At 54.2% G+C, this 25597-nt stretch overlaps 1 protein-coding gene across 1 annotated transcript; it reads left to right on the top strand.

The window, feature by feature from the left end:
• Positions 1-8557: 8557 nt before the first annotated feature.
• On the top strand, positions 8558-16286 carry AK1 (adenylate kinase 1; the record flags this gene model as incomplete). The annotated part of the gene is given in 5 exon segments (NM_001161882.1): positions 8558-8593; positions 8778-8941; positions 9734-9850; positions 15773-15964; positions 16218-16286. Coding segments are annotated over 5 exon segments (578 nt in total), but the record flags the coding sequence as incomplete, so codon positions are not given.
• Positions 16287-25597: the final 9311 nt, after the last annotated feature.

Consider the following 25597-nt stretch of genomic DNA (forward strand, 5'->3'; position numbering starts at 1 on the left):
TCCTTGGGGGAGGGGGCATCTCCCACCCGCTGCCAACCTCACATGCGCTGCTTGAAGCAGCCACTCCAGCTGTTTCCTGCGGATGCTCTGCTGTCTGGCCAGGCCTGCTCGGGGCAGCTCCACACCCCAGCCCCATGTGCTGGATGTGTGGATCCAGCTGTGCCCCTCAAAGAGTGGCCGCCTCAGGTGTGTCCCCTGATGCCGGCTCACTGGAATTCTTTTTTAGCTAGAGTATTTTCAAATGTGTGTGTGTTTTTTTTTAATTGGTTTCATTCTGTATGGTTATATTTTAGGTATTTTTTTTTAATGTTTTAAAATAGCTTGAACTATACAAACATGATGAGCTTCCCTGGTGTCTCAGATGGTAAAGAATCTGCCTGCAGTGCAGGAGGCCCAGGTTTGATCTCTGGGTCAGGAAGATACTCTGGAGGAGGGAATGGCAACCCACTTCAATATTGTTGCCTGGAGAAACCCACAGACACAGGAGCCTGGCAGACTATGGTCCATGACGTTGCAGAGTTGGACACAACTGAGCGACTAACTTAACATACAGACACTTTCAGATAGAAAGCAAGGGGGTCACCCAGTTCTACTCCCTGGTGACAGTTTAATCTTCCAGATTTTTCTTCCATGTGCCTTTCTCATTTCCCTCCCTCCCTCCCTTCCTTTTTCTCCTTCCCTACTTCCCTCCTGCTTCCCTCCCTCCCTCCTGTCTTCTCTCTCTCTCTTTTTTTTTCTTTCTTTAGATTGTAGCTGGGAAAAAAAATCCTGAAACTTTAATATCTCAGCACTGGTGGAAAACCCGTAGATCATATGCAAAGGAAATAATGAAAACAGGTGCCTAATATATTTTTTGTTCAGTCTGTAAGATTTCAAAACTTTTTTTATTGTGGTAAAAAAAACACACAAAACACATAAGATTTACCGCTTACCCTTTTTTAAGTGCACGGTTTAGTAGTATTAAGTATATTTACATTGCTTTTTTTTCCATTGTGAAACAGACCCCAAAACTATTTCATCTTGCATATCTGAAACTCTAAACCTATTAAACAACTGCTCTGAATTTCCCCTTCCCCTCCACCCCTGGTAACCATCACTCTTACTTTCTGTTTCTACAAATTTGACTGCTTGAGATCCTTTGTATAAATAGAATCATACAATATTTGTCTTTTTGTGACTGGCTTATTTCACTTAGCCTAATGTTCTCAAGGTACATCTATAGATACTTGTTGTATTTAAGAAACGGGTTTCGAAGCCTTTAAGGCAGAAGTGAAAGTCTCGCCTTCACTCAGAGGATCCTGTGCCCACGCTTGCTCTCTTTGTTTTGCTTTAGTTCATCAACTTTAAGATACCATTGATTTGATTATAAGACAGAGCTACTTCAGGGACTTCCCTGGTGGTTCTGTGTCTGAGACTGCGCTCCCAGTGCAGAGGGCCCAGGTTCAATCCCTGGTTGGGGAACTAGATCCTACCTGTTGCAACTAATAGTATGCATGCCACAGCTAAAGAGCAAAGATCCCATGGACTGAAAATAAGACCCAGAAAAGCCAAATAAATAAAGAAAAAAGTTGAAAAAACAGATACGATTGATTCAATTGTAAGACAAAACTATTTCAAAGACTTCCCTGGTGGCCCAGTGGCTAAGACTCCACACTTCCAGTGCAGGGCATCCAGGGTCGATCCCTGGTCAGGGAACTAAATCTCTCCTGCCACAATTCAGAGTTCACACGCAGCAGCTAAAGACCCTGTGTGCAGCAGCAAAGATCGAAGACCCCAGGTGCCGCAACTAAGACCCAGCACAGCCTAATAAATAAATATTAAACAAGCAAAACCCGTTTCAGAGATGGTAAAATGGAGAAAAAAATTATAGGGCTAGATTTTACACCACATACACACGTTTAGAATTATTTTCACTCAGGTGGGATAAGATCAATGCAGTTGGGCCCTTAGCCTCTTCCTCTTGCCCACTAGCTACATAGACCTCCGGCTTCCCTTCTTTCGCTGGCTCTAGGCCGGTTGCCAGCTCCCCACCCTGACTGTCTGTACCACTGCCCCTCCTACCTGTCGGTCTGCACTAGTACATGTTCTGTGCCCACTTGCGGGATTCCCAAGAGCAGAGAGTCACACGGATGGTTGACATCATCAATTTGCTTTCCCCAAAGGTTGCGCCCATGCACACAACCACCTACAGCTTTCGAGAGGGCCTTTCAAACAATTTCTAGGGTAGATTGTCTGACCCATGACACCCCTCCCACAGATGGGGAAACTAAAATCCCAACGAGTAAGAGCCTTGTCTGATGTCACAGGTGGCAGTGTTGGGATTAGATCCAAGCCTCCTGGTATCCAGGCTGCTGCTGTTGCTAAAAAGAAGCCACCATCTAAGGTGACCTCACTCTCCTGAGAGTCTTACCCTCTCGCTTAAACACCTTCCATGGCTCCCTAGTGCCTGCAAGACAAGTTCCAGATTCAGCCCACTCTACCATCTGGGGCTGCGGCCTTCAAGGTCGTGATATGGCCTAGCAGTCAAGTGCATGAGTTTTGCAGCTACGTGGCCCTAGGCTCTCTGCTTTGCTATTTCACTGAGCAACCATTGCTGTGTCCCTGTCTCATGAAGAATGCTGGGTAAATACTTTGCTCTCTACCTGGGAACCCCAGGCAAGCTCTTTTACAGCTGTGACCCTCATTTTCCTTCTTTGTGTTTAAGGATTGCAGATGTGGTCTGAGTCCAGTGCTCTGCCCAGCACCTGGTGCCCAGTGAGCCTCATTAATGGGAGCTGTTCTTTGCATCAGGACTATCAGTCCCCATTTGTGCCCACAGCATTCTTAATGTCCCACATCCTCAAGCTGGCCTCACTGGGAACTGCCTGGCAGCTGCATGGGGGCAGGGCTGTTTTTGTGTTTTAAATAATCTCTACACTACCACTGGCTCAGATGGTAAAGAATCTGCCCGCCAAGCAGGAGACGCAGGTTCGATCCCTGGGTCAGGAAGATCCCCTGGAAAGGGGAATGGCAGCCCACTCCAGTGTTCTTACCTGGAAAATCCCATGGACAGAGGAGGCTGGCGGGCTACAGTCCCTGGGGTTAGAAAGAGTTGGACACGATTGAGCATGCACACATGCACACCACCACTGGCTGGGAGATGGATATGTGGGTGATCTTTGGAGTTCTGGGGAGTTACAGTCCCAGAGAAGCTCTTGAGGCCCCTTCCAACAGAGGAGCAGGAATTCTTGGTGGCTGTTGGCCCAGAGACTTAGGGGCAGGATCTGAGGAGAGGCTGGGGGCTTGTCTGGACAGCAAAGCCCCCAGAACACATGCCTTGGTCCCCTCCACCCGGTTCTGGCCTCTCTCTCTGCCATCGATTTGCTGTGGGATTTTATGCAAAGAGCCTCTCCTCTCTGGGCATCAGCTTCCCCAGCGTTCATAGAAGAAGCCCGGTCCAGTCCCCCTGGAGTGATGCGAGTACAGTGGAAATAACAGAGGAATGAAAAACCCTCGGGAAGCCGTACAGTGCAGTAAGCGTGTGCAGGCACGGCCACCTAGGGGTGCATGGCCTGGCTTCCCGTCAGGGCTCCGCTCCAGTCCAGTGCCCCCTCCCTTCCCGGTCCGCTCTCCCTCCCTGCCTCCCTCCCTCCCTCCCTCCCTGCCATCACGGAGTGCTGGCTCCCGGCATGCCGCGCGCTGCTGACAGCCTTATAAATAGTCGTCTTTGCGGGCAGGCGGCTGGCGAGGACAGGCAGGGCACGCACTGGCCCCTGTGCCCACACTCACCCTTCCCCCAGGTCAGTGTGTGCCCGTGTGTGTGCTTGTGCACGTGTGTTGGTGGGGGCGGCGCCCCTGCCGGGAGTGGGGAAGCTTCACCTGGGGGGATTGTGTGTGTGTGCGTGTCGGGGTCTCCTCAGGCTTCGTGTGGCTGTGTTCGTAAGTGTGGCTTGTGATCTGTAAGTATCTGCCTGGCGGTATTCCCCAGGCTCTGCACTAGGTGTCTGTGCCACACTGTGTATGTCCTGTGGATGGGTGTGTGTGTGTGTGTGTGTGTGTGTGTGTGTGTGTTGCTATCCCTCCTGGCCTCCGTGACAGTTACCCCTTTGTCCCGCTGGCAGTCCTGGGGCTCCAGGTCCCTGCCCTTGGCCCGTCTCAGCTGGGGACCTGGGAGGAGAGCTGTGGCTGGGCTCCCTGCCCCAGGACCTGGGAAGGGTCAGCCTAGGTGTTGGGAGGAGCTATCCTGGCATGTCATTTTGAGTGCTGGGGGGACGGGAAGCCCCCTGGATGTTTGGCCCCCTGCCCCAGCCTCCTGAAAGGGCAGGGGCTCAGAGGGAGCCCTGAGCCAGCGCGTGGGGCCTTTCCTGAGTGCCATTCAGCTACCTACCTGGGACCCTCCAGCAGCTGGACTGGGCTTGGGGGCTCGTGCCCAGAGAGGGCACCCCAGCTGCCCAAGGTCACACAGCTGAGTGATAAGAGTTGGGACTTGAACCCTAACCAGTTGCCAACCACTGAGAAGGCTGCTTCAGGTCAGGAGCTGGGAGGCCTGGCTCTTGCCCTGGCCTTGCCTTGTGATTGAGGTGAAGTCTCGGTCCCTTTGGGCCTCGGCCTTCCGGGCCCCTCAGCAGGCCACCCAGTCATGTGAGGAGTTGCCGTGGTCCTGAACTGGGGGCCTTATAAGGCCTGGGTGCTGAGGCCGTAACCCAACTCTGCCCTGGACCCTTGGCCTCTGTGAGGACTCCTCACAACACAAGTTATTTTGGACCAAGAAGCGGCAGGTGCCAGCAGGGCAGAGGGGCTTAGGTTACCAGAAGGGGGTGGGGCGGGGTGGGGTCGGGGTCCAGGCCACTCCTCAGGGCATCACCGCAGGCTGTCCCTGTCCAGGGGGACCCTCTCCCTCCCCCACCAGCAGCGGAGGGCCACTGGCAGCTCTTAGTGTTCCTTCAGCACACTCAGCAGGAAAGAGGCTATAGCTCACACCCCACAGGAGGAAGGATGGTCAGCAAGCTGCTGAAGGACCTAGCAGATGCCAGGCCCAGGGCAGCAGCGAACACTGCCCCCAGTGTGACCCCAGCCGGGCCCTGGAGCAGGTCTCTCCTCCTCCCCAAGCCTCACTCCCCTCCCAAGATGGCTGTGAGGATGGAGTGAGGCCCCAGCCCCATGCTCAGCCAGGGCCAGGCCCGGAGGGGTGGGACACAGGCCTGCAGTACAGCAGAGAGGCTCAGTACAGTGTGGTGTGTGTGATGCTGGAGGCCGGTCACCTGCCAGTGTGGGAGTGGAGGGCAGAGTCCAGGAAGGCTTCTTGAAGGAGGTGGGACCTGAACTGAGTGCTCAACAATAGCTCCTTGGGGAAGGGCATTCAGGTGTTGGGTGCAACATTAGCTGGGACCTGCAGGTGGGACACGATTGTGGTAAGTGAGGGAGCTTCAGGCAGTTCAAGCAGCAGCCCCCAGGGGAGGGTTCCCAAGGGGCCAGATTGCTGGGCTCGGTCAGCTACGTTATGGTTTATTTGGGGGACGGAGGGGGCCTCAGGTGGAAGTGTTTCAAGCAGGCAAGGATGTGGTTTGATGCTTGTCAGAGAAAATCCTGCAGGTTGCCTGGTGGGGTGTGGAGGTGGGGAGGCCCATGGGAGGCCGGGAAGTGGCCAGTTTCCCTGCTTGGAACAAGAAGTGGCGGTGAGGATACAGACCGGAGGGAAGTTCTGGAGCGAGAGGGCTGGGACGTGCTTGTGTGGGGTGGAGGTGGGTGGGGAGAAGGGCGTTCATGCTGACCGGCGCCTCTGGCTGGGCGATAGAGCATGTGGCTTCGGATGATGTAAGGGCTGTTTAGAGGCTGGGGCTCTCTGGGGTCTTTGGGCCTGTCCAGGGGCTGTGTTTGTGGGAGGCTGGGGAGAGAGGCCTGCGCTGGCTGGGCAGAGATGAGGGTCCAGGGCACCTGAGGCCAGCAGTGAGAGGGCAGAGTAGGGGCACTGGGCAGGGGTCCCAGGCAGAAGGAATACTGGCCCAGGCTTTGGGGTCAAAGGTTAAGGCAAAAAGGTTCTGTGGTGGTTGCTGGGAGCCTTGGGGAGGGCTGGCGGTGAGGAGTGAAGAAATGGGAGCCAAAGATGTGTCTTGGCAACTCCAGAGAGACTGATGGGAAGGGGAGAGGGAGGGAGACCTCTGAGCTGTGGATGCAGAGGGGTGGGGTCCCAAGAGGCACTGGGCTTGATTGACAAGCTGAGGGGAAAGTGGGCTGCAAGGTCCTCAGGCAGGGAGGGAGCAGGGGCCATGTCAGGGTGGAAGTTGGGCCTTCCACCCAACTCTGCTCCAGTACAGCAGAGAGACCCAGTACAGCGTGGTGTGTGCGATGCTGGAGGCCGGTCACCTGCCAGTGTGGGAGTGGAGGGCAGAGTCCAGGAAGGCTTCCTGAAGGAGGTGGGACCTGAACTGAGTGCTCAACAATAGCTCCTTGGGGAAGGGCATTCAGGTGTTGGGTGCAACGTTACAGGGGTGGGAGCCGGGGGACCCACTTAGTTGAGAACCGTGCAGGCTGTGGACCAAGTACAGACTCACAGCTCTCTCCCCTTGGGGCTCTGTGTCCCTTTGAGCATCCTGGTCCAAACCACTCCTAGATGAGGACACCTTCCTGCCTCCCGGGCTTTCCTCCTGCTCTGGGGAGCGTTGTCAAGGTGTCGGGCAGACGCAAGACCCAGGGCCTGTTTTCCGGGACTTGGGAGGGAAAGAGTTCAGCACTTGCAGGAACCGCTGTTTATGCCTCCGGCTGTCGCCCTCGCTGTTGGGTGGGCGGGAGGGGCTGCTGCCTGCCCTGCGTGAGACAGGTGAGGCAGTGGAGGCACCCCAACGAAGGGTGACTTCCCTAAGATCTCCCAGCCTCCTGGGCCTCCCTTGCCCTCAGCGGCCCCTCCATCCTCAGAAGACCAGGCCAGGGCCTGGCCCTCACCTTGGGGGGCTGGCTAGGGTCAGAGGCTGGACGTCCGAGAAATCCCCCTCACTTGTCTGCCTGTGCCCTTGTCTTACAGAGCGCTGACGCGGCTGCCTGGATCACAGCAGGATGGAAGGTATGGAAACGCCTCTCCTTGCCTGCTCACAGCCTGGGCCTCAGTGTGCCCATCTGTTAAAGGGCTGTGCTTTTGGGAGACATGCGGGGACGGTTTGGAGGTGGCTCTGGAGCTGCCAGAAGGACGTGTCTGGGGGCCTCCGGCATCTTTCTCGGGCCTCTTGGGCCTCTCGCACGATGTACGAGCTCCAAGATTAATTTTAGAAGGAATGAGGCTTCCTTGAGGCTTCTCAGGGCCCCATAGCTCACCTCCTACACTGGTATTTATAGAGCTGAATTTCTGGCTCTTTCTTGAGGGGGGCGCAGCGCTGGTAAGGGAAGGCCTGCCCTGTGGAGAGGCCCCAGGCCTGCAAATGCCAAGGCAAACAAGGACACGCTCCTGCCGCTCTCCCGGAGCAGTGGGGTTGAGTCTTCAGGGTGTCTTGGGCCCTCCTGGCTCCTGTGGGCTGGGTCCTGCAGGGAGACGTGGGCAGAGCGCCCGGCTGGCCCGCCTCCTGGCGACACCACCCATCCCATCCCTGGCGCTGGGTCCTGGCCCAGGCGGCTCTTAAAGGAGCCCAGTGGGCCTGGCTGCTGCTGCCACCTGAGGCTAATAGTCATCCTTCCACCCCCGGGTCTCTGAACATAGGTGTCGCTGGGCTGTGTGGGCACCCCCACCCCACTCCCAGGCTTGTACCCTTTCACATGGCCGCAGACGATGGAAGCCCACGGAAGTCATTCTAGCAGCTCCTCAAGACCCCCGGGAGCTTGCCAAGCTCACCTCCCCATTGGCACACAGCAAGCTCCTACTTCCCTGAGAGGCGGGGAAGCCCGGGCAGCTTGGAAAGAGGCCCCCGCCCCAGTCCCAGCAGGCGCCTGCCTCCAGGCCTCAGTCCCTTCTGTATGGTGGGGCTGCGGTCCGGCAGAGTTCTGAGGTGGAGGTTGAAACGCAAGCTCCCTCCCGCCCTCTCTAAGCAAGGGTTCCATGTGCCCACCACAGCCCTCTTCCCCAGCAACTGTCTCCAGGGCAACGCATGTTGTGGTTGCCAACTCCACACTGGTACCGCCTAGGGGAGGCAGGCGATGGGCAGGCCCAGGGCCTGAGGGGGGAAGGCTGGGGGACACAGCAGACCAGGACCATGGGGGCCTGCTGCTCGGTGACAGACCCCCGCATCATGGAAGACTCTAGAGCCAGAGGTGACCTGGCGCCTTGGTCCAGCCGCCACAGGGAGGGGCCGTGAGGGTGGGCGTCCGAGGCCCTGAGCGTCACCCTCATGGCCTGTGCGGAGCCTGTGACTTCCAGGCCTTGGTCCCTGCGGGTCTTTCCGCCTGGATCAGCCTCACCGCCCCGGCCTGTCCCAGTCTCTGCGTTTCCCTCGGCCCGTATCCCTCGCTCCGGGCTGACTCATTTGCCTCTCTGACGCGAACATGAGCGGTATCCGTCCCTCTGCCTGGGACTCAGCACAGGCCTGGGACCTCAGAGGTGCCTCTGGCTCCTTGTCCAGTGACTCACCGAGCTCTGCTTCCCTCTTCTCTCCCACAGAGAAGCTGAAGAAAACCAAGATCATCTTTGTGGTGGGTGAGTCCAAGGCAGGCGGGTGAGGCAGCGAGAAGGGCGCGGCTTCAAACGCCTCCCGGTGGGAGCCTGGGCCTGGGGGGCACCCTGGGCTCTGCCCCCCTCCTCACTGGGTGGCCCGGGCAGACACCCCCGTCCCTGCAGGGGTCCTGCTTCTCAGGGCTTCTGAATGGGTGGGCGCTTGCAGGCGGGCCCGGCTCGGGGAAGGGCACCCAGTGTGAGAAGATTGTGCAGAAGTACGGCTACACCCACCTCTCCACCGGAGACCTCCTGCGGGCCGAGGTCAGCTCGGGCTCGGCGAGGGGCAAGATGCTGTCAGAAATCATGGAGAAGGGGCAGCTGGTGCCACTGGTGAGTGGGCCCCAGCGGGGTGAGGGTTGGGGGGCGGTGGTGGCCCTGCGTGGACGCCAGCCAGCAAAGCCCATGGCACACTGGCAGGGACGGCCGTGTCCTTCCCTGGCTCTGAACCCCCCTGAGAGTCCTCATTGCTGTTGGCAGAAAATTCCTTCCAGAAGCTCCCAAGAGCCTCCAGGACCTGCCTGCCGACCCTCTCAGCGCCCCTCCCCACATCCCCGCATCTTCACCCCCGGCGCCAACTCTCCACCCTCCCTGCACCCTGGCCTTTCTATCCCCTCACATTCATCACACTCCTTCCTGCCTGGAATGTTCCTTCTTCCTCAGCTTTCAGACCTTCCTGACTCCCTCAGACTTGGGCCAAGACCCGCCCCCCACTTTAGACTCCAGTCGCCCCTGCTGCTCTGCCAGCATATAGCCCATGTCATTCTTGGAAACTATAAACGAGCTGTGTGATGGTCTGTCCCCTCAGCAGACTGTGAGTGTGCTGCGGACAGGGAAGGTCTGCTTTGTTCAGACCTGTGTCCTCAGGGCTCAGACAGGAGGCTGGAAGGAGGGGCCCAGTCATATTACTGAGTGAATGAAGAAATGAATGGATGAATGAATGAATGGGCCGATCAATCAGTTAAGTCTTCGCAATTCAGAGGCTTCCTGGAGAGGGCGGCTTGTTTGGGGAATCTGTGTTAGGGCAGAGAGCGTTTCTGACTGTGGGGCAGCATGTGCAGAGGCTCGAGCGGGGCCTGGAGAAGAGGGGCTCATGACCCTCCCCTTCTTTTGCTGCACCCCCAGGAGACAGTGCTGGACATGCTCCGAGACGCCATGGTAGCCAAGGTGGATACTTCCAAAGGCTTCCTGATAGACGGCTACCCCCGGGAGGTGCAGCAGGGGGAGGAGTTTGAGCGGAGGGTAAGTGCAACCTGGGGGAGCTGTGACGCCAAGCCGACAGGCAGGAGCTGCCATGATGGGCAGTTCTGAGACGACAGAGAGATAGACTGACCATCGGACGGTGGCAGGGTGGGCAAGGAGGAAGCCCAGGATTACTCTCTGGAGGCCTTTCTGAAGTCTAGAGGAAATGAGTAGAAGAAGAGGAGGCAGCAGGCTGAGGAGTTCACAAACCTGGCCACGGGTTCCCGTTCAGCTGTCTGAAGCCTTGGGCCAATCATTCTGCCTCTCTGAACCTCCGTGTCTCCAACTGCAAAATGGGGACAGACGTTATCCTTGAAAGGTACCATGGGGGTTAGAGAGAATGCACCCTTCAAAAGTGGGGCTTGGCACTCCGTGAACACACAGTCAGAAGGGCAGGGAGCAGCGTGGAAGGTCAGGGGATGTGGGGAGAACAGAATCTGTGGGGCAGGGCAACTCGGAGTACCGTGGGGAGGGAGGTTCAGGCCTGGCTGAGGTCTTGAATGCCATGGCGGGACTCTAGTCCCCTTCCAGGCACCACAGGAAGTCTGGCTGGACAGAGACAGCCTCGAGGAGGAGGGCTCTGGGCTGCCTGGCACAAGTGCCCTCCAGGAGGATCTTCTCCAGGGTGGGAACACCTCACCCAAACACGCACATGTACAGGCAGGTGACCACAGGTACAGACAAGCACCGGTACATGCACACACACGTACCGGCAGATACACGTGCACAAGGCCAGAGGCATATGTACACATGCACAGAGATGTACTCAGGTATATACAGAGATGGTACACATGTACACACACATACAGATGTACACACACACACAAGTGTGCACACATAAACACGCCTCTGATATATGCCAGTATCTCTGATGTCACAGGCCATATGGGGAAACGGAGGAAACTGCGAGTTCCTAGGAAGAGGGAGAGGTCAGCAAGGATGGATGGGGACTCAGGGGCAATTCCCAGCAGCAGGGCCATATATGGGGAGGACCTGACATCTTAGGGGGCTGGGGTAGGACAGACTTCCATCTCCACTGCCTGTCTCTGTGAGACTGGGCCATCTTTGGGCTTCCACAGCTTTGAGCCTCACTCAGTAGGAATATACCATATTTCTTTAAAAAATTTTTTTGGCTGCTCTAGGTCTTAGTTGGAGAAGGCAGTGGTACCCCACTCCAGTACTCTTGCCTGGAAAATCCCATGGACAGAGGAGCCTGGTAGGCTGCAGTCCATGGGGTCACAAAGAGTCGGACACGACTGAGAGACTTCACTTTGACTTTTCACTTTCATGCATTGGAGAAGGAAATGGCAACCCACTCCAGTATTCTTGCCTAGAGAATCCCAGGGATGGGGGAGCCTGGTGGGCTGCTGTCTATGGGGTCGCACAGAGTTAGACACGACTGAAGCGACTTAGCAGCAGCAGCAGCAGGTCTTAGCTGCAACACACAGGATCTTTCAGTTCAGTTCAGTCACTCAGTCATGTCCGACTCTTTGTGACCCCATGAATCACAGCATGCCAGGCCTCCCTGTCCATCACCAACTCCCGGAGTTCACTCAGACTCACATCCATCGAGTCCGTGATGCCATCCAGCCATCTCATCCTCTGTTGTTCCCTTCTCCTCCTGCCCCCAATCCCTCCCAGCATCAGAGTCTTTTCCAATGAGTCAACTCTTCGCATAAGGTGGCCAAAGTACTGGAGTTTCAGCTTTAGCATCATTCCTTCCAAAGAAATCCCAGGGCTGATCTCCTTCAGAATGGATTGGTTGGATCTTCTTGCAGTCCAAGGGACTCTCAAGAGTCTTCTCCAACACCACACTTCAAAAGCATCAATTCTTCGGCGCTCAGCCTTCTTCACAGTCCAACTCTCACATCCATACATGACCACAGGAAAAACCATAGCCTTGACTAGACAGACCTCAGTCGGCAAAGTAATGTCTCTGCTTTTGAATATGCTGTCTAGGTTGGTCATAACTTTTCTTCCAAGGAGTAAACGTCTTTTAATTTCATGGCTGCAGTCACCATCTGCAGTGATTTTGGAGCCCCACAAAATAAAGTCTGCCACTGTTTCCACTGTTTCCCCATCTATTTCCCATGAAGTGATGGGACCGGATGCCATGATCTTCGTTTTCTGAATGTTGAGCTTTAAGCCAACTTTTTCACTCTCCACTTTCACTTTCATCAGGAGGCTTTTTAGTTCCTCTTCACTTTCTGCCATAAGGGTGGTGTCATCTGCATATCTGAGGTTACTGATATTTCTCCCGGTAATCTTGATTCCAGTTTATGCTTCCTCCAGCCCAGCATTTCTCATGATGTACTCTGCATAGAAGTTAAATAAGCAAGGTACAGCCTTGACGTACTCCTTTTCCTATTTGAAACCAGTCTGTTGTTCCATGTCCAGTTCTAACTGTTGCTTCCTGACCTGTATACAAATTTCTCAAAAGGCAGGTCAGGTGGTCTGGTATTCTCATCTCTTGAAGAATTTCCACAGTTTATTGTGATCCATACAGTCAAAGGCTTTGGCATAGTCTATAAAGCAGAAGTAGATGTTTTTCTGGAACTCTCTTGTTTTTTCCATGATCCAGCAGATGTTGGCAATTTGATCTCTTGTTCCTCTGCCTTTTCTAAAACCAGCTTGAACATCAGGAAGTTCATGGTTCACGTATTGCTGAAGCCTGGCTTGGAGAATTTTGAGCATTACTTTACTAGCATGTGAGATGAGTGCAATTGTGCGGTAGTTTGAGCATTCTTTGGCATTGCCTTTCTTTGGGATTGGAATGAAAACTGACCTTTTCCAGTCCTGTGGCCACTGCTGAGTTTTCCAAATTTGCTGGCATATTGAGTGCAGCACTTCCACAGCATCATCTTTCAGGATTTGAAATAGCTCCACTGGAATTCCATCACCTCCACTAGCTTTGTTCATAGTGATGCTTTCCAAGGCCCACTTGACTTCACATTCCAGGATGTCTGGCTCTAGATGAATGATCACACCATCGTGATTATCTGGGTCGTGAAGATCTTTTTTGTACAGTTCTTCTGTGTATTCTTGCCACCTCTTCTTAATATCTTCTGCTTCTGTTAGGTCCATACCATTTCTGTCCTTTATCAAGCCCATCTTTGCATGAAATATTCCCTTGGTATCTCTAATTTTCTTGAAGAGATCTCTAGTCTTTCCCATTCCGTTGTTTTCTTCTATTTCTTTGCATTGATCGCTGAAGAAGGCTTTCTTATCTCTTCTTGCTATTCTTTGGAACTCTGCATTCAGATGCTTATATCTTTCCTTTTCTCCTTTGCTTTTCACTTTTCTTCTTTTCACAGCTATTTGTAAGTCCTCCCCAGACAGCCATTTTGCTTTTTTGCATTTCTTTTCCATGGGGATGGTCTTGATCCCTGTCTCCTGTACAATGCCACAAACCTCATTCCATAGTTCATCAGGCACTCTATCTATCAGATCTAGGCCCTTAAATCTATTTCTCACTTCCACTGTATAATCATAAGGGATTTGATTTAGGTCATACCTGAATGGTCTAGTGGTTTTCCCTACTTTCTTCAATTTAAGTCTGGATTTGGTAATAAGGAGTTCATGATCTGAGCCACAGTCAGCTCCTGGTCTTGTTTTTGTTGACTCTATAGAGCTTCTCCATCTTTGGCTGCAAAGAATATAATCAATCTGATTTCGGTATTGACCATCTGCTGATGTCCATGTGTAGAGTCTTCTCTTGTGTTGTTGGAAGAGGGTGTTTGCTATGACCAATGCATTTTCTTGGCAAAACTCTATTAGTCTTTGCCCTGCTTCATTCTGCATTCCAAGGCCAAATTTGCCTGTTACTCCAGGTGTTTCTTGACTTCCTACTTTTGCATTCCAGTCTCCTATAATGAAAAGGACATCTATTTTGGGTGTTAGTTCTAAAAGATCTTGCAGGTCTTCATAGAACCTTTCAACTTCAGCTTCTTCAGCATTACTGGTTGGGGCATAGACTTGTATAACCGTGATATTGAATGGTTTGCCTTGGAAACAGAGATCATTCTGTCGTTTTGAGATTGCATCCAAGTACTGCATTTCGGACTCTCTGTTGACCATGATGGCTATTCCATTTCTTCTGAGGGATTCCTGCCTGCAGTAGTAGATATAATGGTCATCTGAGTTAAATTCACCCATTCTAGTCCATTTTAGTTCGCTGATTCCTAGAATGTCGACGTTCACTTAGGTCTTAGTTGCAACACACGGGATCTTTAATTGCAGCATTTGGGCTTTTATTTGCAGCTTATGGGTTCTAGTTCCCTGATCAGGAATCAAACCTGAGCCCCCTTCATCAGGAGTAAGGAGTCTTAGCCATTGGACCACCAGGAGAGTCCCAACACTGTATTTCTCGACCTCTAAGAGACTGCAGGACCTCAAGAAAGTGTCTATCCTGGCCTGGGACTCAGTTTCCCTGTCTGTGAGATGGAGATTGGCTGGGCTTCCTTCGAGCTAGGAGGCCATGTGTCCTGAAGTCCGATGCCAGGCAGCCCTAAGCATGTTCCGATGTACCAGCTTTGTGACGTCACTTCAGGCCGTGACAATCATGTCTAGAAAATGTGGTCAGTGAAAGACCCCATCCTTCCTGGGGCTGTTGTGGGTGATGTCGTGGGTGCTGGACTTGGCACAAGGCCCGGCTCCATTGTGTCGGCCAGCCTCTGGACACCTGGTCTGCTTGGCTCTGGTCACCAGGGGGCGCCTGGGCTTCACTGAAGGAGGAACGGTCAACCTGGTCCTTCCAAACCTTCTCTGCAGATGAAATGTTTGTTCCAATGACAGTGACATTGTTGAAAACCCCCAGAGCTCAGCAGCCCCTCGCCCCTTCACTCAGCCCTTGTTCCTTTGTCAGGTTCCCATCAGCCCTGCAGGTATAAGATGCATCTACCGGCCCTCAGGGGCTCCAGGCCTGCCTGGGAGAGGGATGTTAAGTAAATAACCAGAGGCCCTCTTGAGGCAAGGCTTCCCAGGTGGCTCCATGGCTCTGCCTTCCAATGTAGGAGCTGCAAGAGAGAGGGTTCAATCCCTGGGTTGGGAAGATCCCTTGAAGGAGGCAATGGCAACCCAACCCACTCCAGTATTCTTGCTGGGATTATCCCATGGACAGAGGAGCCTGGTAGGCTACAGTCCATGTGGTTGCACAGTCTGGAGCAACTGAGCACACACACACACTCCTGAGACAAGCTCAAGGCAGAAGTAATGGGGACTGATTGCAAGAAAGTGAAAGAGCGTGTTAGTCGCTCAGTCTTGTTTGACTCTTTGAGACCCCATGGACTATATAGCTCGCCAAGCTCCTCTGTCCATGGGATTCTCCAGGCAAGAATACTGGAGTGGGTTGCCATTTCCTTCTCCAGGGGATCTTCCCTACCCAGGGATCGAACCCAAGTCTCCTGCATTGCAGGCAGATTCTTTACTGTCTGAGCCACCAGGGAGAGCAATCTCAGAGAGCTAGGGCTGTGGTTGGGGCAGGGGAGGGGGCATCTGAGAAGACTGCCCTAGAGGAATGAGATTTTAGCTCAAATCAGAAGGCGAGCCCTTGGTGTTGAGGGAAAGGGTTTCTGACTGAGGTTCCCAGAATGAGCAGAGGCCTGGCGAGGAGGGGATGAGAGCCCGACCACAGCCAGTCATGTGGCCGAAGCCAGGAGAGCAAAGTCATGAGGAGCACGAGATGAGGAGGGCAGGTCAGGTGAGGAGTTAGGCCTTTCTCCCGAGGGCACTGGGGAGCCGTGGAAGAGGCGTGATCAGGGGAGGGGCAGGGCAGATCGGTTTGAGCAAGCTTCCTCAGGCTGCCTTGGGGAAGGGCTGGAAGGTATGGGTAGGTTTCGGGTGGGCCTAAGAAGTGGAAAGTGGAGGAGAAGGTGGCCCCAGGGGGCAGGAATGGACCCTCTGTAAACAGCACCCTGCCCGCAGATTGGACAGCCCACGCTACTGCTGTATGTGGACGCCGGCCCTGAGACCATGACCAAGCGGCTCCTGAAGCGCGGAGAGACCAGCGGACGGGTGGACGACAACGAAGAGACCATCAAGAAGCGTCTGGAAACCTACTACAAGGCCACAGAGCCCGTCATCGCCTTCTACGAGAAACGCGGCATTGTTCGCAAGGTGCGGGCCTGAGAGAAAACCCGAGTCTTTGCCTGGGATGGCCTCCAATTGCTCTCACCTTGGGACAGCCCTCCTGATTGGGCCTTGGTTTCCCTCGCTGGTTGGACAAGAGGCTGCTGCCCACTGTGGCTGAGCTTGGGGAGCCTGGCTTGGCTTCTGGGTGGGATTGTCAGCGCCCTGCCTTGGTGGGGTCCACCCGGCCCCCTCACCAAGCCCCGTAGTCATTCTGCAATCATGGCCCGTCTCCCTGCAGGTCAACGCCGAAGGCTCTGTGGACAATGTCTTCTCCCAGGTCTGCACCCACCTGGATGCCCTCAAGTAGCCAAGCTGGAGCCCCCTCCCCAGCGAGAGCCCCGCCCCACCCTCGTCCTGACTCGAGGCCTTCCTGGCCTGAGCTCAGCGCCTCCACCCTGCCCGGCTGAGCACAGGCAGAGGAAGCCACTTTATCCTGTTTTCATGGACAGCCGAGCACTAAAGGAGTTTCCAAGGACATTCAGTTTTATTCCTTTTTCTTTGCTTCCATCAGGGTTGATTCACAGGGCGTGGACGCCCCAGCCTTGAGCCCCCAGCCCCTCCCGCTCTGGTTCTTCGTCAGGGGCCCCTCTAAACCCACTTCAGCTGGCTCCCCTCTCCTTGTTCCAGTGGAAAATCCCCCTTACACAGGGGTGTGCTGGGCCCAGGCTGTGCCAGACCAGGGGACGCTGGGTGATGGAGGTGGGGTCCTGGTTCTCAGGGGCTCATGGTCAGGCAGAGCTGGGCCCTGGCCTGGCTTCCCCTCTGTCCTTGCTGTGTGACCTTGGCCCTGAGCCCCTTAGCTCTCTGAGCATGTTTTCTGTCCCAAACCGTCGCTGGGGACAGGGCTGGAGCAGGCAGCATGGTCATGGGCTGGGGGTGGGGGTAGGGGCTCCCCGGGCAGGGAGGACAGCACACATCAGCTGGCTGGGTGGGCAGTGAACTGGCCTCCTTGGTGCAAGACGCTCTGAGGGTCTGGACAGGGCACTGGGAATGAAGGGGGGTCATGGTCAAGGGTGCCTCCCTGGAGGTGAGACCTGCAGGATGTCCCACCATGCAGCCCTGGCCAGGTCACAACCTACCCTCCCCGAGCCCATTTCCAAATCTGAATTAGGCTCAGTGCTCCTCCCTCTGCCCCCCACCAAGGTTAGGATGAGAACACACTGAGCCAGGGATGTGAGTGGTCAGTACCACGGCCTGTGGAAACACAGACCTGAGCAGCCTTGGCAGAATGCATTGGGAATGCCTCGGAATACCCCAGAGTCCCCCGGGAGAACTATCTTCCCTCTTCTGTTCTCTTTCATGCCTTGACCTCATCACGGAGAGCGTCTCCCTTGGTGTTCACGTGCCCCTAACACCTGTCCCAAGCCCAGCAACTCCCTTTAAAGCCAAGAGAGCCTCCAGCAGGGCACCCTCAGCTGGGACGGAATCCTGGGTGGGGTGAGGGCAACCCGTGTGTGTGTCCCCTTCTATTTATGGCACATGAGGCTGGTTTTCCGTTTACAGTCATTATTTAAACTTTCCTTTAAAATAAACATATTTAAGTTATAAAAAGTGAGTCTATTGAAAGAAGAACATGAAATCAGTAGATAATAGTATAGGGGAGATAGGTTCTAGAAGGCCCGCACCATGAGGCCCTGGGTGGGGTACAGATTGGTCTTCTGCGGCTGGTTAGTCTGTGAGCCACGCCAACCCGGGCACGCAAGGGAGTCCCTACTCATTCTGTGACCTCTCACCTCGGGGTCTCCTTGTTGCATCTGTCAAAAGGAAAGTGAAAGTGTAGTCATTCAGTCAGGTCCAACTCTCTGAGACACCATGGACTGTAGCCTGCCAGACTTCTCTGTCCATGGAATTCTCCAGGTAAGAATACTGGAGTGGGTTGCCATTCCCTTCTCCAGGGGATCTTCCTGACCCAGGGATCGAACCCAGGTCTCCCTCATTGCAGGCAGATTCTTTACTGTCTGAGCATCTATCAAACTGGGCTAAAACACACACAGGCGTGCATGCATCTCCTCTGTCGAGGTTGTTAGGATCAGTGTGAGGGCAAGTGGAAAAACACACCCCAAATGATACAAAGCTAAGAGAAATCTACCTGACAAAATCATCTTCATTACCTTTATTTTTCAAGTACAGCTTCATTAATTCAAGTATGTCTTTAGTTTATGAAAACCTAAGCTGACCCCAACTATTCACCATGGAATCACTTTATTAATTAAAAAAAAAAAAAACCCTTGAGAATTTGGGGAAAAAAACACAAACTTTTTAACAGCTCCACCCCATCCTTGCCACCACAAACCTCCCTGTGAGGGTTTCCTTCGTTCACGTTTGTTCATTCTACTTTCCAGAGCGACTGCTATGCTCACAAGACGAGGTCACAAACCCCCTGGTCCATGTGCAGTGGCTCTCGGAACAAGGGCGGCCATATTCACAAAATTCCACCCGAGCTACTCCACCCAGACCAGCTCTGAATACAGAACTCAGAGGGGGTCTGGGTGGCGGGAGTTTCCTTGAGCTGGAACTCTGAAGTGGGGCCTTGAAGGAAACTAGGAGTATGTTTGATTAGGAATGAGAGGGCCTGGAAGGGTAGAGGGGACAGCTCTGCAGAGCCTCAGAGGTGGAGACAACCCATTGAGTGTGGGGAGGGCTGAAGCCTTAGAGGGACAGAAGTAGATAATTTGATTCATATATATTCTACTTAATTAATATATTTTAATATTTATGTATTGCTGCGTTGGGTCTTAGATGTGGCACGCAGGATCTCCATTGCAGCATACGGAACCTTAGTTCTCTGACCAGGGATTGAACTTGGGTCCCCTGCATTACAAGGCAGATTCTTAACCACTGGACCACCAGGGAAGTCCCAGAGCTTTATTTTTCAATGAACATTTTCAAGCAAACTGAAAACTGAAGGAAATAATATAATGAACCTCCGTACACCAATCACCAACATTTAGTTGGCACTATTTTTCCATACCTCATTGTTTTACTTTTGCCAAACCACTTTTAAGTAAATTAAAGATATGAAAACACTTCACCCATAAAGTCTGACTTCAGTATGACTTTACAATAAGTAAGGACCCTTTCCTATGTAACCACAACTCAGAGGTCCAAGAACACTAGGTTAATAGTAGCATTGTGATAGGTAATAATCAGACCACATGCAATTTTCCCCAGTGGTCCCCAAAATATGTCTGTGTCAAACCAGAATGCAACCCAGGACCACACACTGCATTTGGTTGTGATTCCATGAAACCTCTTTTAACCTCGAAGGTGGCGCTGACTGTGAAGGGACCAGTTGTCCTACAGAAAATTCCTTTTTCCAGATTCTTCTGTTACTTCCTCATGGTGGCGTTTAACCAGCTACCTCACCCCTTGAATTTCTTGTAAACTGGAAGTTAGCTATAGAGGCTTCATAGATTCAAGAGAAGTCTTTGGGGGCAGAAATACCGAACAGACTAAGCTCACGAAGGTTTGTTTGTTTGTTTGGCCACACTGTGAAGCATGTGGGATGTTAGTTCCTCAACCGGGAATTGAACCCGTGCCCCCTGCTTTGAGAGCATGGAGTCTTAACCACTGGTTCGCTGGGGGAAGTCCCAGGAAGAGTTTTTAAACCAGGCAGGACAGTGAGACCTGCAGCGCTTCCAGCTGTAACCTTCACACACATCTCCCTGGGCTCTTAGAAAAGCTGACTCTGATTCAGCAGGTCTGCTTTGGGCAGGAGGCCCCAGCTGCGGGTCCACAGCCCCCTACTTTGGGGAGCTCAGAAAGGAGCTGCCCTGTGGAGGCGGGAGCCCAGGGAAGGCGTGGGAGGAAGGGGCATCTCTAGGGTCCGTGTGTGCTCGGCACCTAGTGGTGGGCTGAGAGGGCAGCGTGATGGCCAATCCGAGACTGTAGAAATGGGCACTCTTCAGGTCTCTGGGGACCCTCCCAAGATGCAGGAACATTTTAACCATCTGGAGGACGAATGCAGCCCCTATGTAACCTCAGGGTCTCAGAGAGGAGGTGCTCTCAGGTAGGGAGGTATCCTCAGATGCCCTCGCCCCCGTGGATTGCACCCCTAAGTCTTGGCCTCGGGGGCCCTGAGGCCTGGCCGGAGGCACTGAAGTGGGAGAGGAAGGAAGCGGGGAGCGGAGGAGGCCAAGGCTGTCGCCTCCCAGCCGCGAGAGGGGCCTCGAGTAAACAGGAAGGCCTGGCGGCTCCACGGTGGGGGGGCTTCAGAGGAGGGGTGCAGAGACCCACTGGACATGCGCAGCTGGCCAACACAGGGCTTCCTCTTTGGCAAGCCGACCCAGAGAGGTTGTGTGACTTGCCCCAGATCACACAGCAAGGCAGGGGCACCCCCACCTGCCTCTCCAGCTTCTGCCCCTTCTGGGGGTTGTGGTACAGGGTCTCCCACCTCTGTTGCCCACTGTGGTCCATGGGGTGTTGGAGAGTCTCATCTCTTCTTGGACCTCAGTTTCCCTTTCTATGAACTCGGAGTCCCTACAACACAGAGGTGCTAGAATCCCAGCCCAGCAGAATCCTTCTGCCTCTTAGATGGTCGTCACGGGCGTGGTCATCTAGACCTTGGGCATGGTCAGGTTTTATCAAGAAGGTCAGCACCACCCAGGAGGCAGCATGTACCAGGACCATTTCCTGGGGAAAGAGAGGGAGATAGAGATCCCACTCTTCTAGAATAGAGTCCAGCATGACCTCCGAACCTGGTCACCTCCCTCTACCCTTGGGAGTCATTTGCCCTCTTCAGAGACTCCCCCATCCCTGGGTTCAGAATGCCCCCAACACACACACCCTGGAAACCCAGAATGACAGCCCAAGAGACCCCAAGTTGTGTAGCCCAGGGGTTAAGTTCATCCATTTATTACACGAACACTTAATGAACACCTGTCATGGGCGAGGCGCTATTCTAAGCGATGGGGATTCAGCAGCAAAGCTTAGGCCCTTACCCTTATGAAACTCTTGTTCTAAAGAGGGAAACAGACCAAATAAACAGTATATGATCTGTCAGAGGGTTTCCCAGGTGGCAGTAGTGGTAAAGAAGCCGCCGGCCAATGCGGAAGACATAAGAGATGTGGGTTTGATCCCTTGGAGGAGGGCATGGAAACCCACTCCAGCATTCTTGTCTGGAGAATCCTATGGACAGAGGAGCCTGTCAGGCTACAGTCCATAGAGCTGCAAAGAGTCAGACACGACTGAAGCAACTTAGCACACACACAATATTGTCAGAGGTTGATATGTGTCCAGGGGGCCAATTGCTGGTGTGGAGAGAGAGAGGGCTGCTTAAAATGTAATGGGACAAGCCCTAGAGCCCATGTTCCACAATAAGAGAAACCACTGCAATGAGAAGCCCGCACACCGCAACTACAGTGTAGCCCTCTCTCTCCGCAGCTAGATGCAGCAACGAAGACCCAGCACAACCAAAAACAAACAAATAAATAAAACGATTTTTAAAAATGCGATGGAAAGTCTTCATTGACCATGTGATATTTGATCAGCAACTTAAAGCGCGAGGAGCAAGCCCAGTGGTTATCTCGGGGGACAGAGTTTCAGGGAGAGAGCGCAGCAGGTGCAAAGGCCCTGAGGTGGGCATGCGCTTGGTGCATTCCAGGAACAGCAAGGGGGCCAGCTGGGGTGGACTGAGTGAGTGGCGGAAGAGCAGAGGCCAGAGAGGGGACAGGGGAGTCTCAGGGGCCATTTGAGGGGTGCTGCCTTTCACACTGAGTCAGATGGTTATCTGCAGAGGGTGCTGAGCAGAGGAGGGCTGGAACCTGACTTGGTTTTAACAGATTCTCTTTATAGTGCGCAGAGTGGGCTGGGAGCAAGGGTGGGAGTAAGGAGGGCCAGTGACTGTTATATTCCATGAGGTGCTTGTGGTGGCCAGGGTGGTAGCTGTGGGGTGGTGGGAGCCCCACACACAATGGGAATTTGTCTGGGGAGGAGGAGCCGAAGGATGTGCTTATAGATTGGATGAATGATATAGCAGAGTCAAGGTCATCCTTAAGTCTTGAGCAACGAGAGGAGGGAGCTGTCGTGGTCTGAGATGGGGAGACGAGGCAGGAACAGTTGGCAGAGGATGAATAGAGCCCAGTTTTGAAGTCTGAGGTGCTTATCAGGGGCCTGGAGCCTGAGGGAAGAGTTCCGGCTGGAGACACAAAGCTGGGAGCTGCCAATGTATGAATGGTCTTTAAAGCTATCTGGATGAGGGCACCCAGAACAGTCCTTCCCAAACTGTAATGTACACGTGAATGTCCTGAGGATATTGATTAAACGCAGCTTCTGATTCAGCAGGTCTGGGGTAGGGCCTGAGAGAAGCTCCCAGGAGACGCTAAGACGACACTTTGAGTAGCGAGCATCTAGGGCATTATATTCTATGCCCCAGACCCACAGTGGGCAATGAAATCAATAGGGTGTCTAGTGATCAGTATTTGAAAGAAAATGGAACAGGATGAATGCCCATCCTAAGGGTATATATATATATATATATATATAGGTTCACAAAATGTTTGTTTTAATTATTGGAGTCTGAGTCCCTCGGTTTGTGCTGGGACATGACATCATGGTCACAAAGATCTGAGAAAATCGGACTTGAGGGTGAGAATAAACAGAGAAGGGAAGAAGGGTCCAAGTAAGGAAGGATGGGGAGGTACCAGAGAAAAGGCAGATAAGGCAACCAGGGAGGTGGGAGGAAAACCAGGATGGAATGTTCTGGAAGTCAAAGGAGGAAGGACAGGCCCAGATTAGAATTAGCCTCTGCCCCTCCTCCTCAGCCCTGTTGTCCTGTGCACTTGAGCCTCAGTTTCCTCCACTGTAAAATGGGGGTGCGACAGTCTCAGCCCGTTAAAGTGGCCAGGAGGTGGCACTTGGCACAGGGCAAGTGTGTGAATGGTGGTGGGGTGATTCCGATTGTTCTCCTGGGCTTTAGGTTCCTCCTGGCCAGCAGACTGCCCTCCCACTGCACAGAGGTAAAAACTGAGACACAGAACATTTTTTAAAATTAATTCTCATTGGAGAACAGTCGCTTTACAGTGTTGTGTTAGTTTCCACCGTACAGCAGAGTGAGTCAGCTATGCATCTACATATAGCCCCTCTTTTTTGAATTTCCTCCCCATTTAGGTCAACAGGAGCACCAAGCAGAGTCGCCTAGTTATACGTAGATTCTCCTCAGTTATCACAAGACGTGGAGGTCTTGCCTGAAGCCTGGACACCCTGACTCCCAGGCCAGAGCTGTCTTTCCCCGCACCCACACTCTCCCTTGCCTGTGTCGGTCTGGTCCTACTGTTTTCAATAGTTCCTGGCTCCAGGCCGGTGCTGGAGACAGCCCGCCGCCTGGTGGGGGAGTCCCTGGGGGCCGCCTGAAATTCCTCTGGTGGCCTGCGGCCAGGGTAGACGTGCTCCATCCGCTCCTGCAGCCCCGGTCTTCCCGGCCAGCGGGGGAGAGGAAGGGGCACCTGCCCGTGGCGGGGGCCTGGCCCAGACGCCTGGCCATTGGCCGCCTGTCTCTTTGGCGTGTGGCTAGGCGGCACCTGAAAAACGTCTGTATCAGTCGGGGCCCCAGCAGGAAGCAGACGGCACGCTCCAGTGGGACAATTGGAGGAGAGCGGAGCGAAGGGTCTGTTGACACAGGTGTGGGCAGGGTGTAGGAGAGTCACGAGGGACAGTGCCGAAGCCCGGGGCTGGCAGTAGCCATGACCTGACTACCCACAGCCTGAAGGGCTGGGTGGAGAGGGCCAGGTCAGGGCTGTGGCCTCCGGAGCAGACAGGCCACCAATCTGCAGTGACCCTGCAGGTTCTGGCTCCTTCCTCTCTGAGCTGTGCAGGGCTGGCTTGGGGCTGGCGGGGGGGCTGGAGGAGGTACATGTGTCCCCTGGAATGGGGCGTGCATCTGGGGGGCAAAAAGGAGACCACTAACCCAAGGCTGCTCCCCACCTGCAGGACGGTGTCACAGTGACTGTGAGACTCCTTGGGGACAGGCAACCCGGCCCGGGGACTGGCCTCTGCCCCTGGGGACAGGAGCAAAGGCCTAACTCTCTGTGTCTCAGTTGCCCTATGCGTCCCCGGCTCCGCTCCTGCCTTACCTTCTGCAGAACTTCATGCTTTTAATCAGTGAGTCTTAAGGACCAGAAGGTCCTCCTGGGCTCTGTGCTGGGGAAGCAGTGGAGCAGAGACATCTAAGTCCCTGCCCTCGAGGGGCTGCTAGTCGAGCAGACTCACACAGCATGAGGCTGGCTGAGGGGTGGCGGCGTCAGGGTGCCATGGGAGCTTTGGGGTGAGTCCCTTCTCCAGCCCTGGGTGCCCCATCTTCCTCCCTCCACCGGGCCCCTGGGCTCAGGACTCTAGGCCCTCCTTAGGTTTTTCTCTCCCTGGAAGTCACAAACAAGCATGGCCTGGGTCCATCTAGGCCTCTCCCACTTTCTAGAGAAACCCAGTGGGTCTTGCTTACCGTGTGAGAGGGGATGGATTAGCAGCATGAGGGTGGATGGGAGGGCAGTGTTTTCTATTTTTTTAAAAAAAATATTTATTTATTTCACTGCATGGGGTCTTAGTTGCAGCACGTAGGATCCTGACCATGGATAGAACCCAGGCCCTCTGCATCGGGAACTTGGAGTCTTAGCCGCTGGGCCACCAGGAAAGTTCCCGGGAGGGAGGTTTGAGAGGAGCCTCCTGTGGGGTCCCCGTTATGGCCTCAGATGCCCCAACACCCATTCTGGATAACAATCCCCCTCACCTAGGGCCATCTGTCCTCTCCAAGTTCAGATGGGAGCAGATGGGAAGGAGCAGAGCTTGGAGCCAGGCAGCCCTGGGGTCTCCAACTGGGGTCACTCAAACCTCAGGGAGCCTCAGGTTCCTCCTGTGTCTCTGGAGTGACTGAGGGGATCCAGAGCTGACAGAGGAAGGCCTAGGGTGGGGCCTGAGAGAGGGAGAGTTCAGCTCCGGGGGGACTGGAGTAACTAACTGTCCCTGGGGCATGGACTCTGGTTGGGAGGGTGCCTGGGGAACTTCACAGGCACCCAACCTTCCCCCACTGGAGCCACCCTGTGCCTGGTGATGCCCACCTCCCCATCCCCGAGGCTGCAGGAAAAGGCCGAGGAACAGTCACTCTCGGGGGTCTCCCTCTGCTCTGTCACAGCCTTCCTGGCCTTTCTGGACTGGGATGGGTCTCCAGTGACCCAAGACCCGAGCCTGGCCGGGCATGGAACGCGCAGCCGCAGGGCTGGGCGAGCAAACCTTTCCCCACCTCCACCCAAGGAGCCACACCCGCCCTTCCTGCCCTGGGGGTCAGCTCCTACAGACACAAACACGTTCCACTCGCCCCCGGTTTATCCGGAGGCAGCCAGGGCTCCCACCTTCTCCTTCTTCCTTGGGCCTCGGTTTCTCCATCTGTGACCAGGACAAGTGTAAAGGGGAAAGCCCCTGGCTCTGTCCCCACTGTGGGACGGAAATTCGTCCTCTCCAAGCCCACTCTGCCAGCACCCCCTCTCCAGAACCCTCTGTGACTCCCGAGGCCTTCAGGATACAGTCCTGAAGGCCCCCCACTCCCTGGGACTTCCCTAGTGGTCCAGCGGTTAAGACTGTGCTCTCGATGCAGGAGTCCCGGGTTCGATCCCTGGCCAGAGAACTAGATTC

The sequence above is a fragment of the Ovis aries genome, chromosome 3 (genome assembly GCF_016772045.2).
Source record: "Ovis aries strain OAR_USU_Benz2616 breed Rambouillet chromosome 3, ARS-UI_Ramb_v3.0, whole genome shotgun sequence".
In the NCBI taxonomy this organism is placed as follows: Eukaryota; Metazoa; Chordata; class Mammalia; order Artiodactyla; family Bovidae; genus Ovis; species Ovis aries.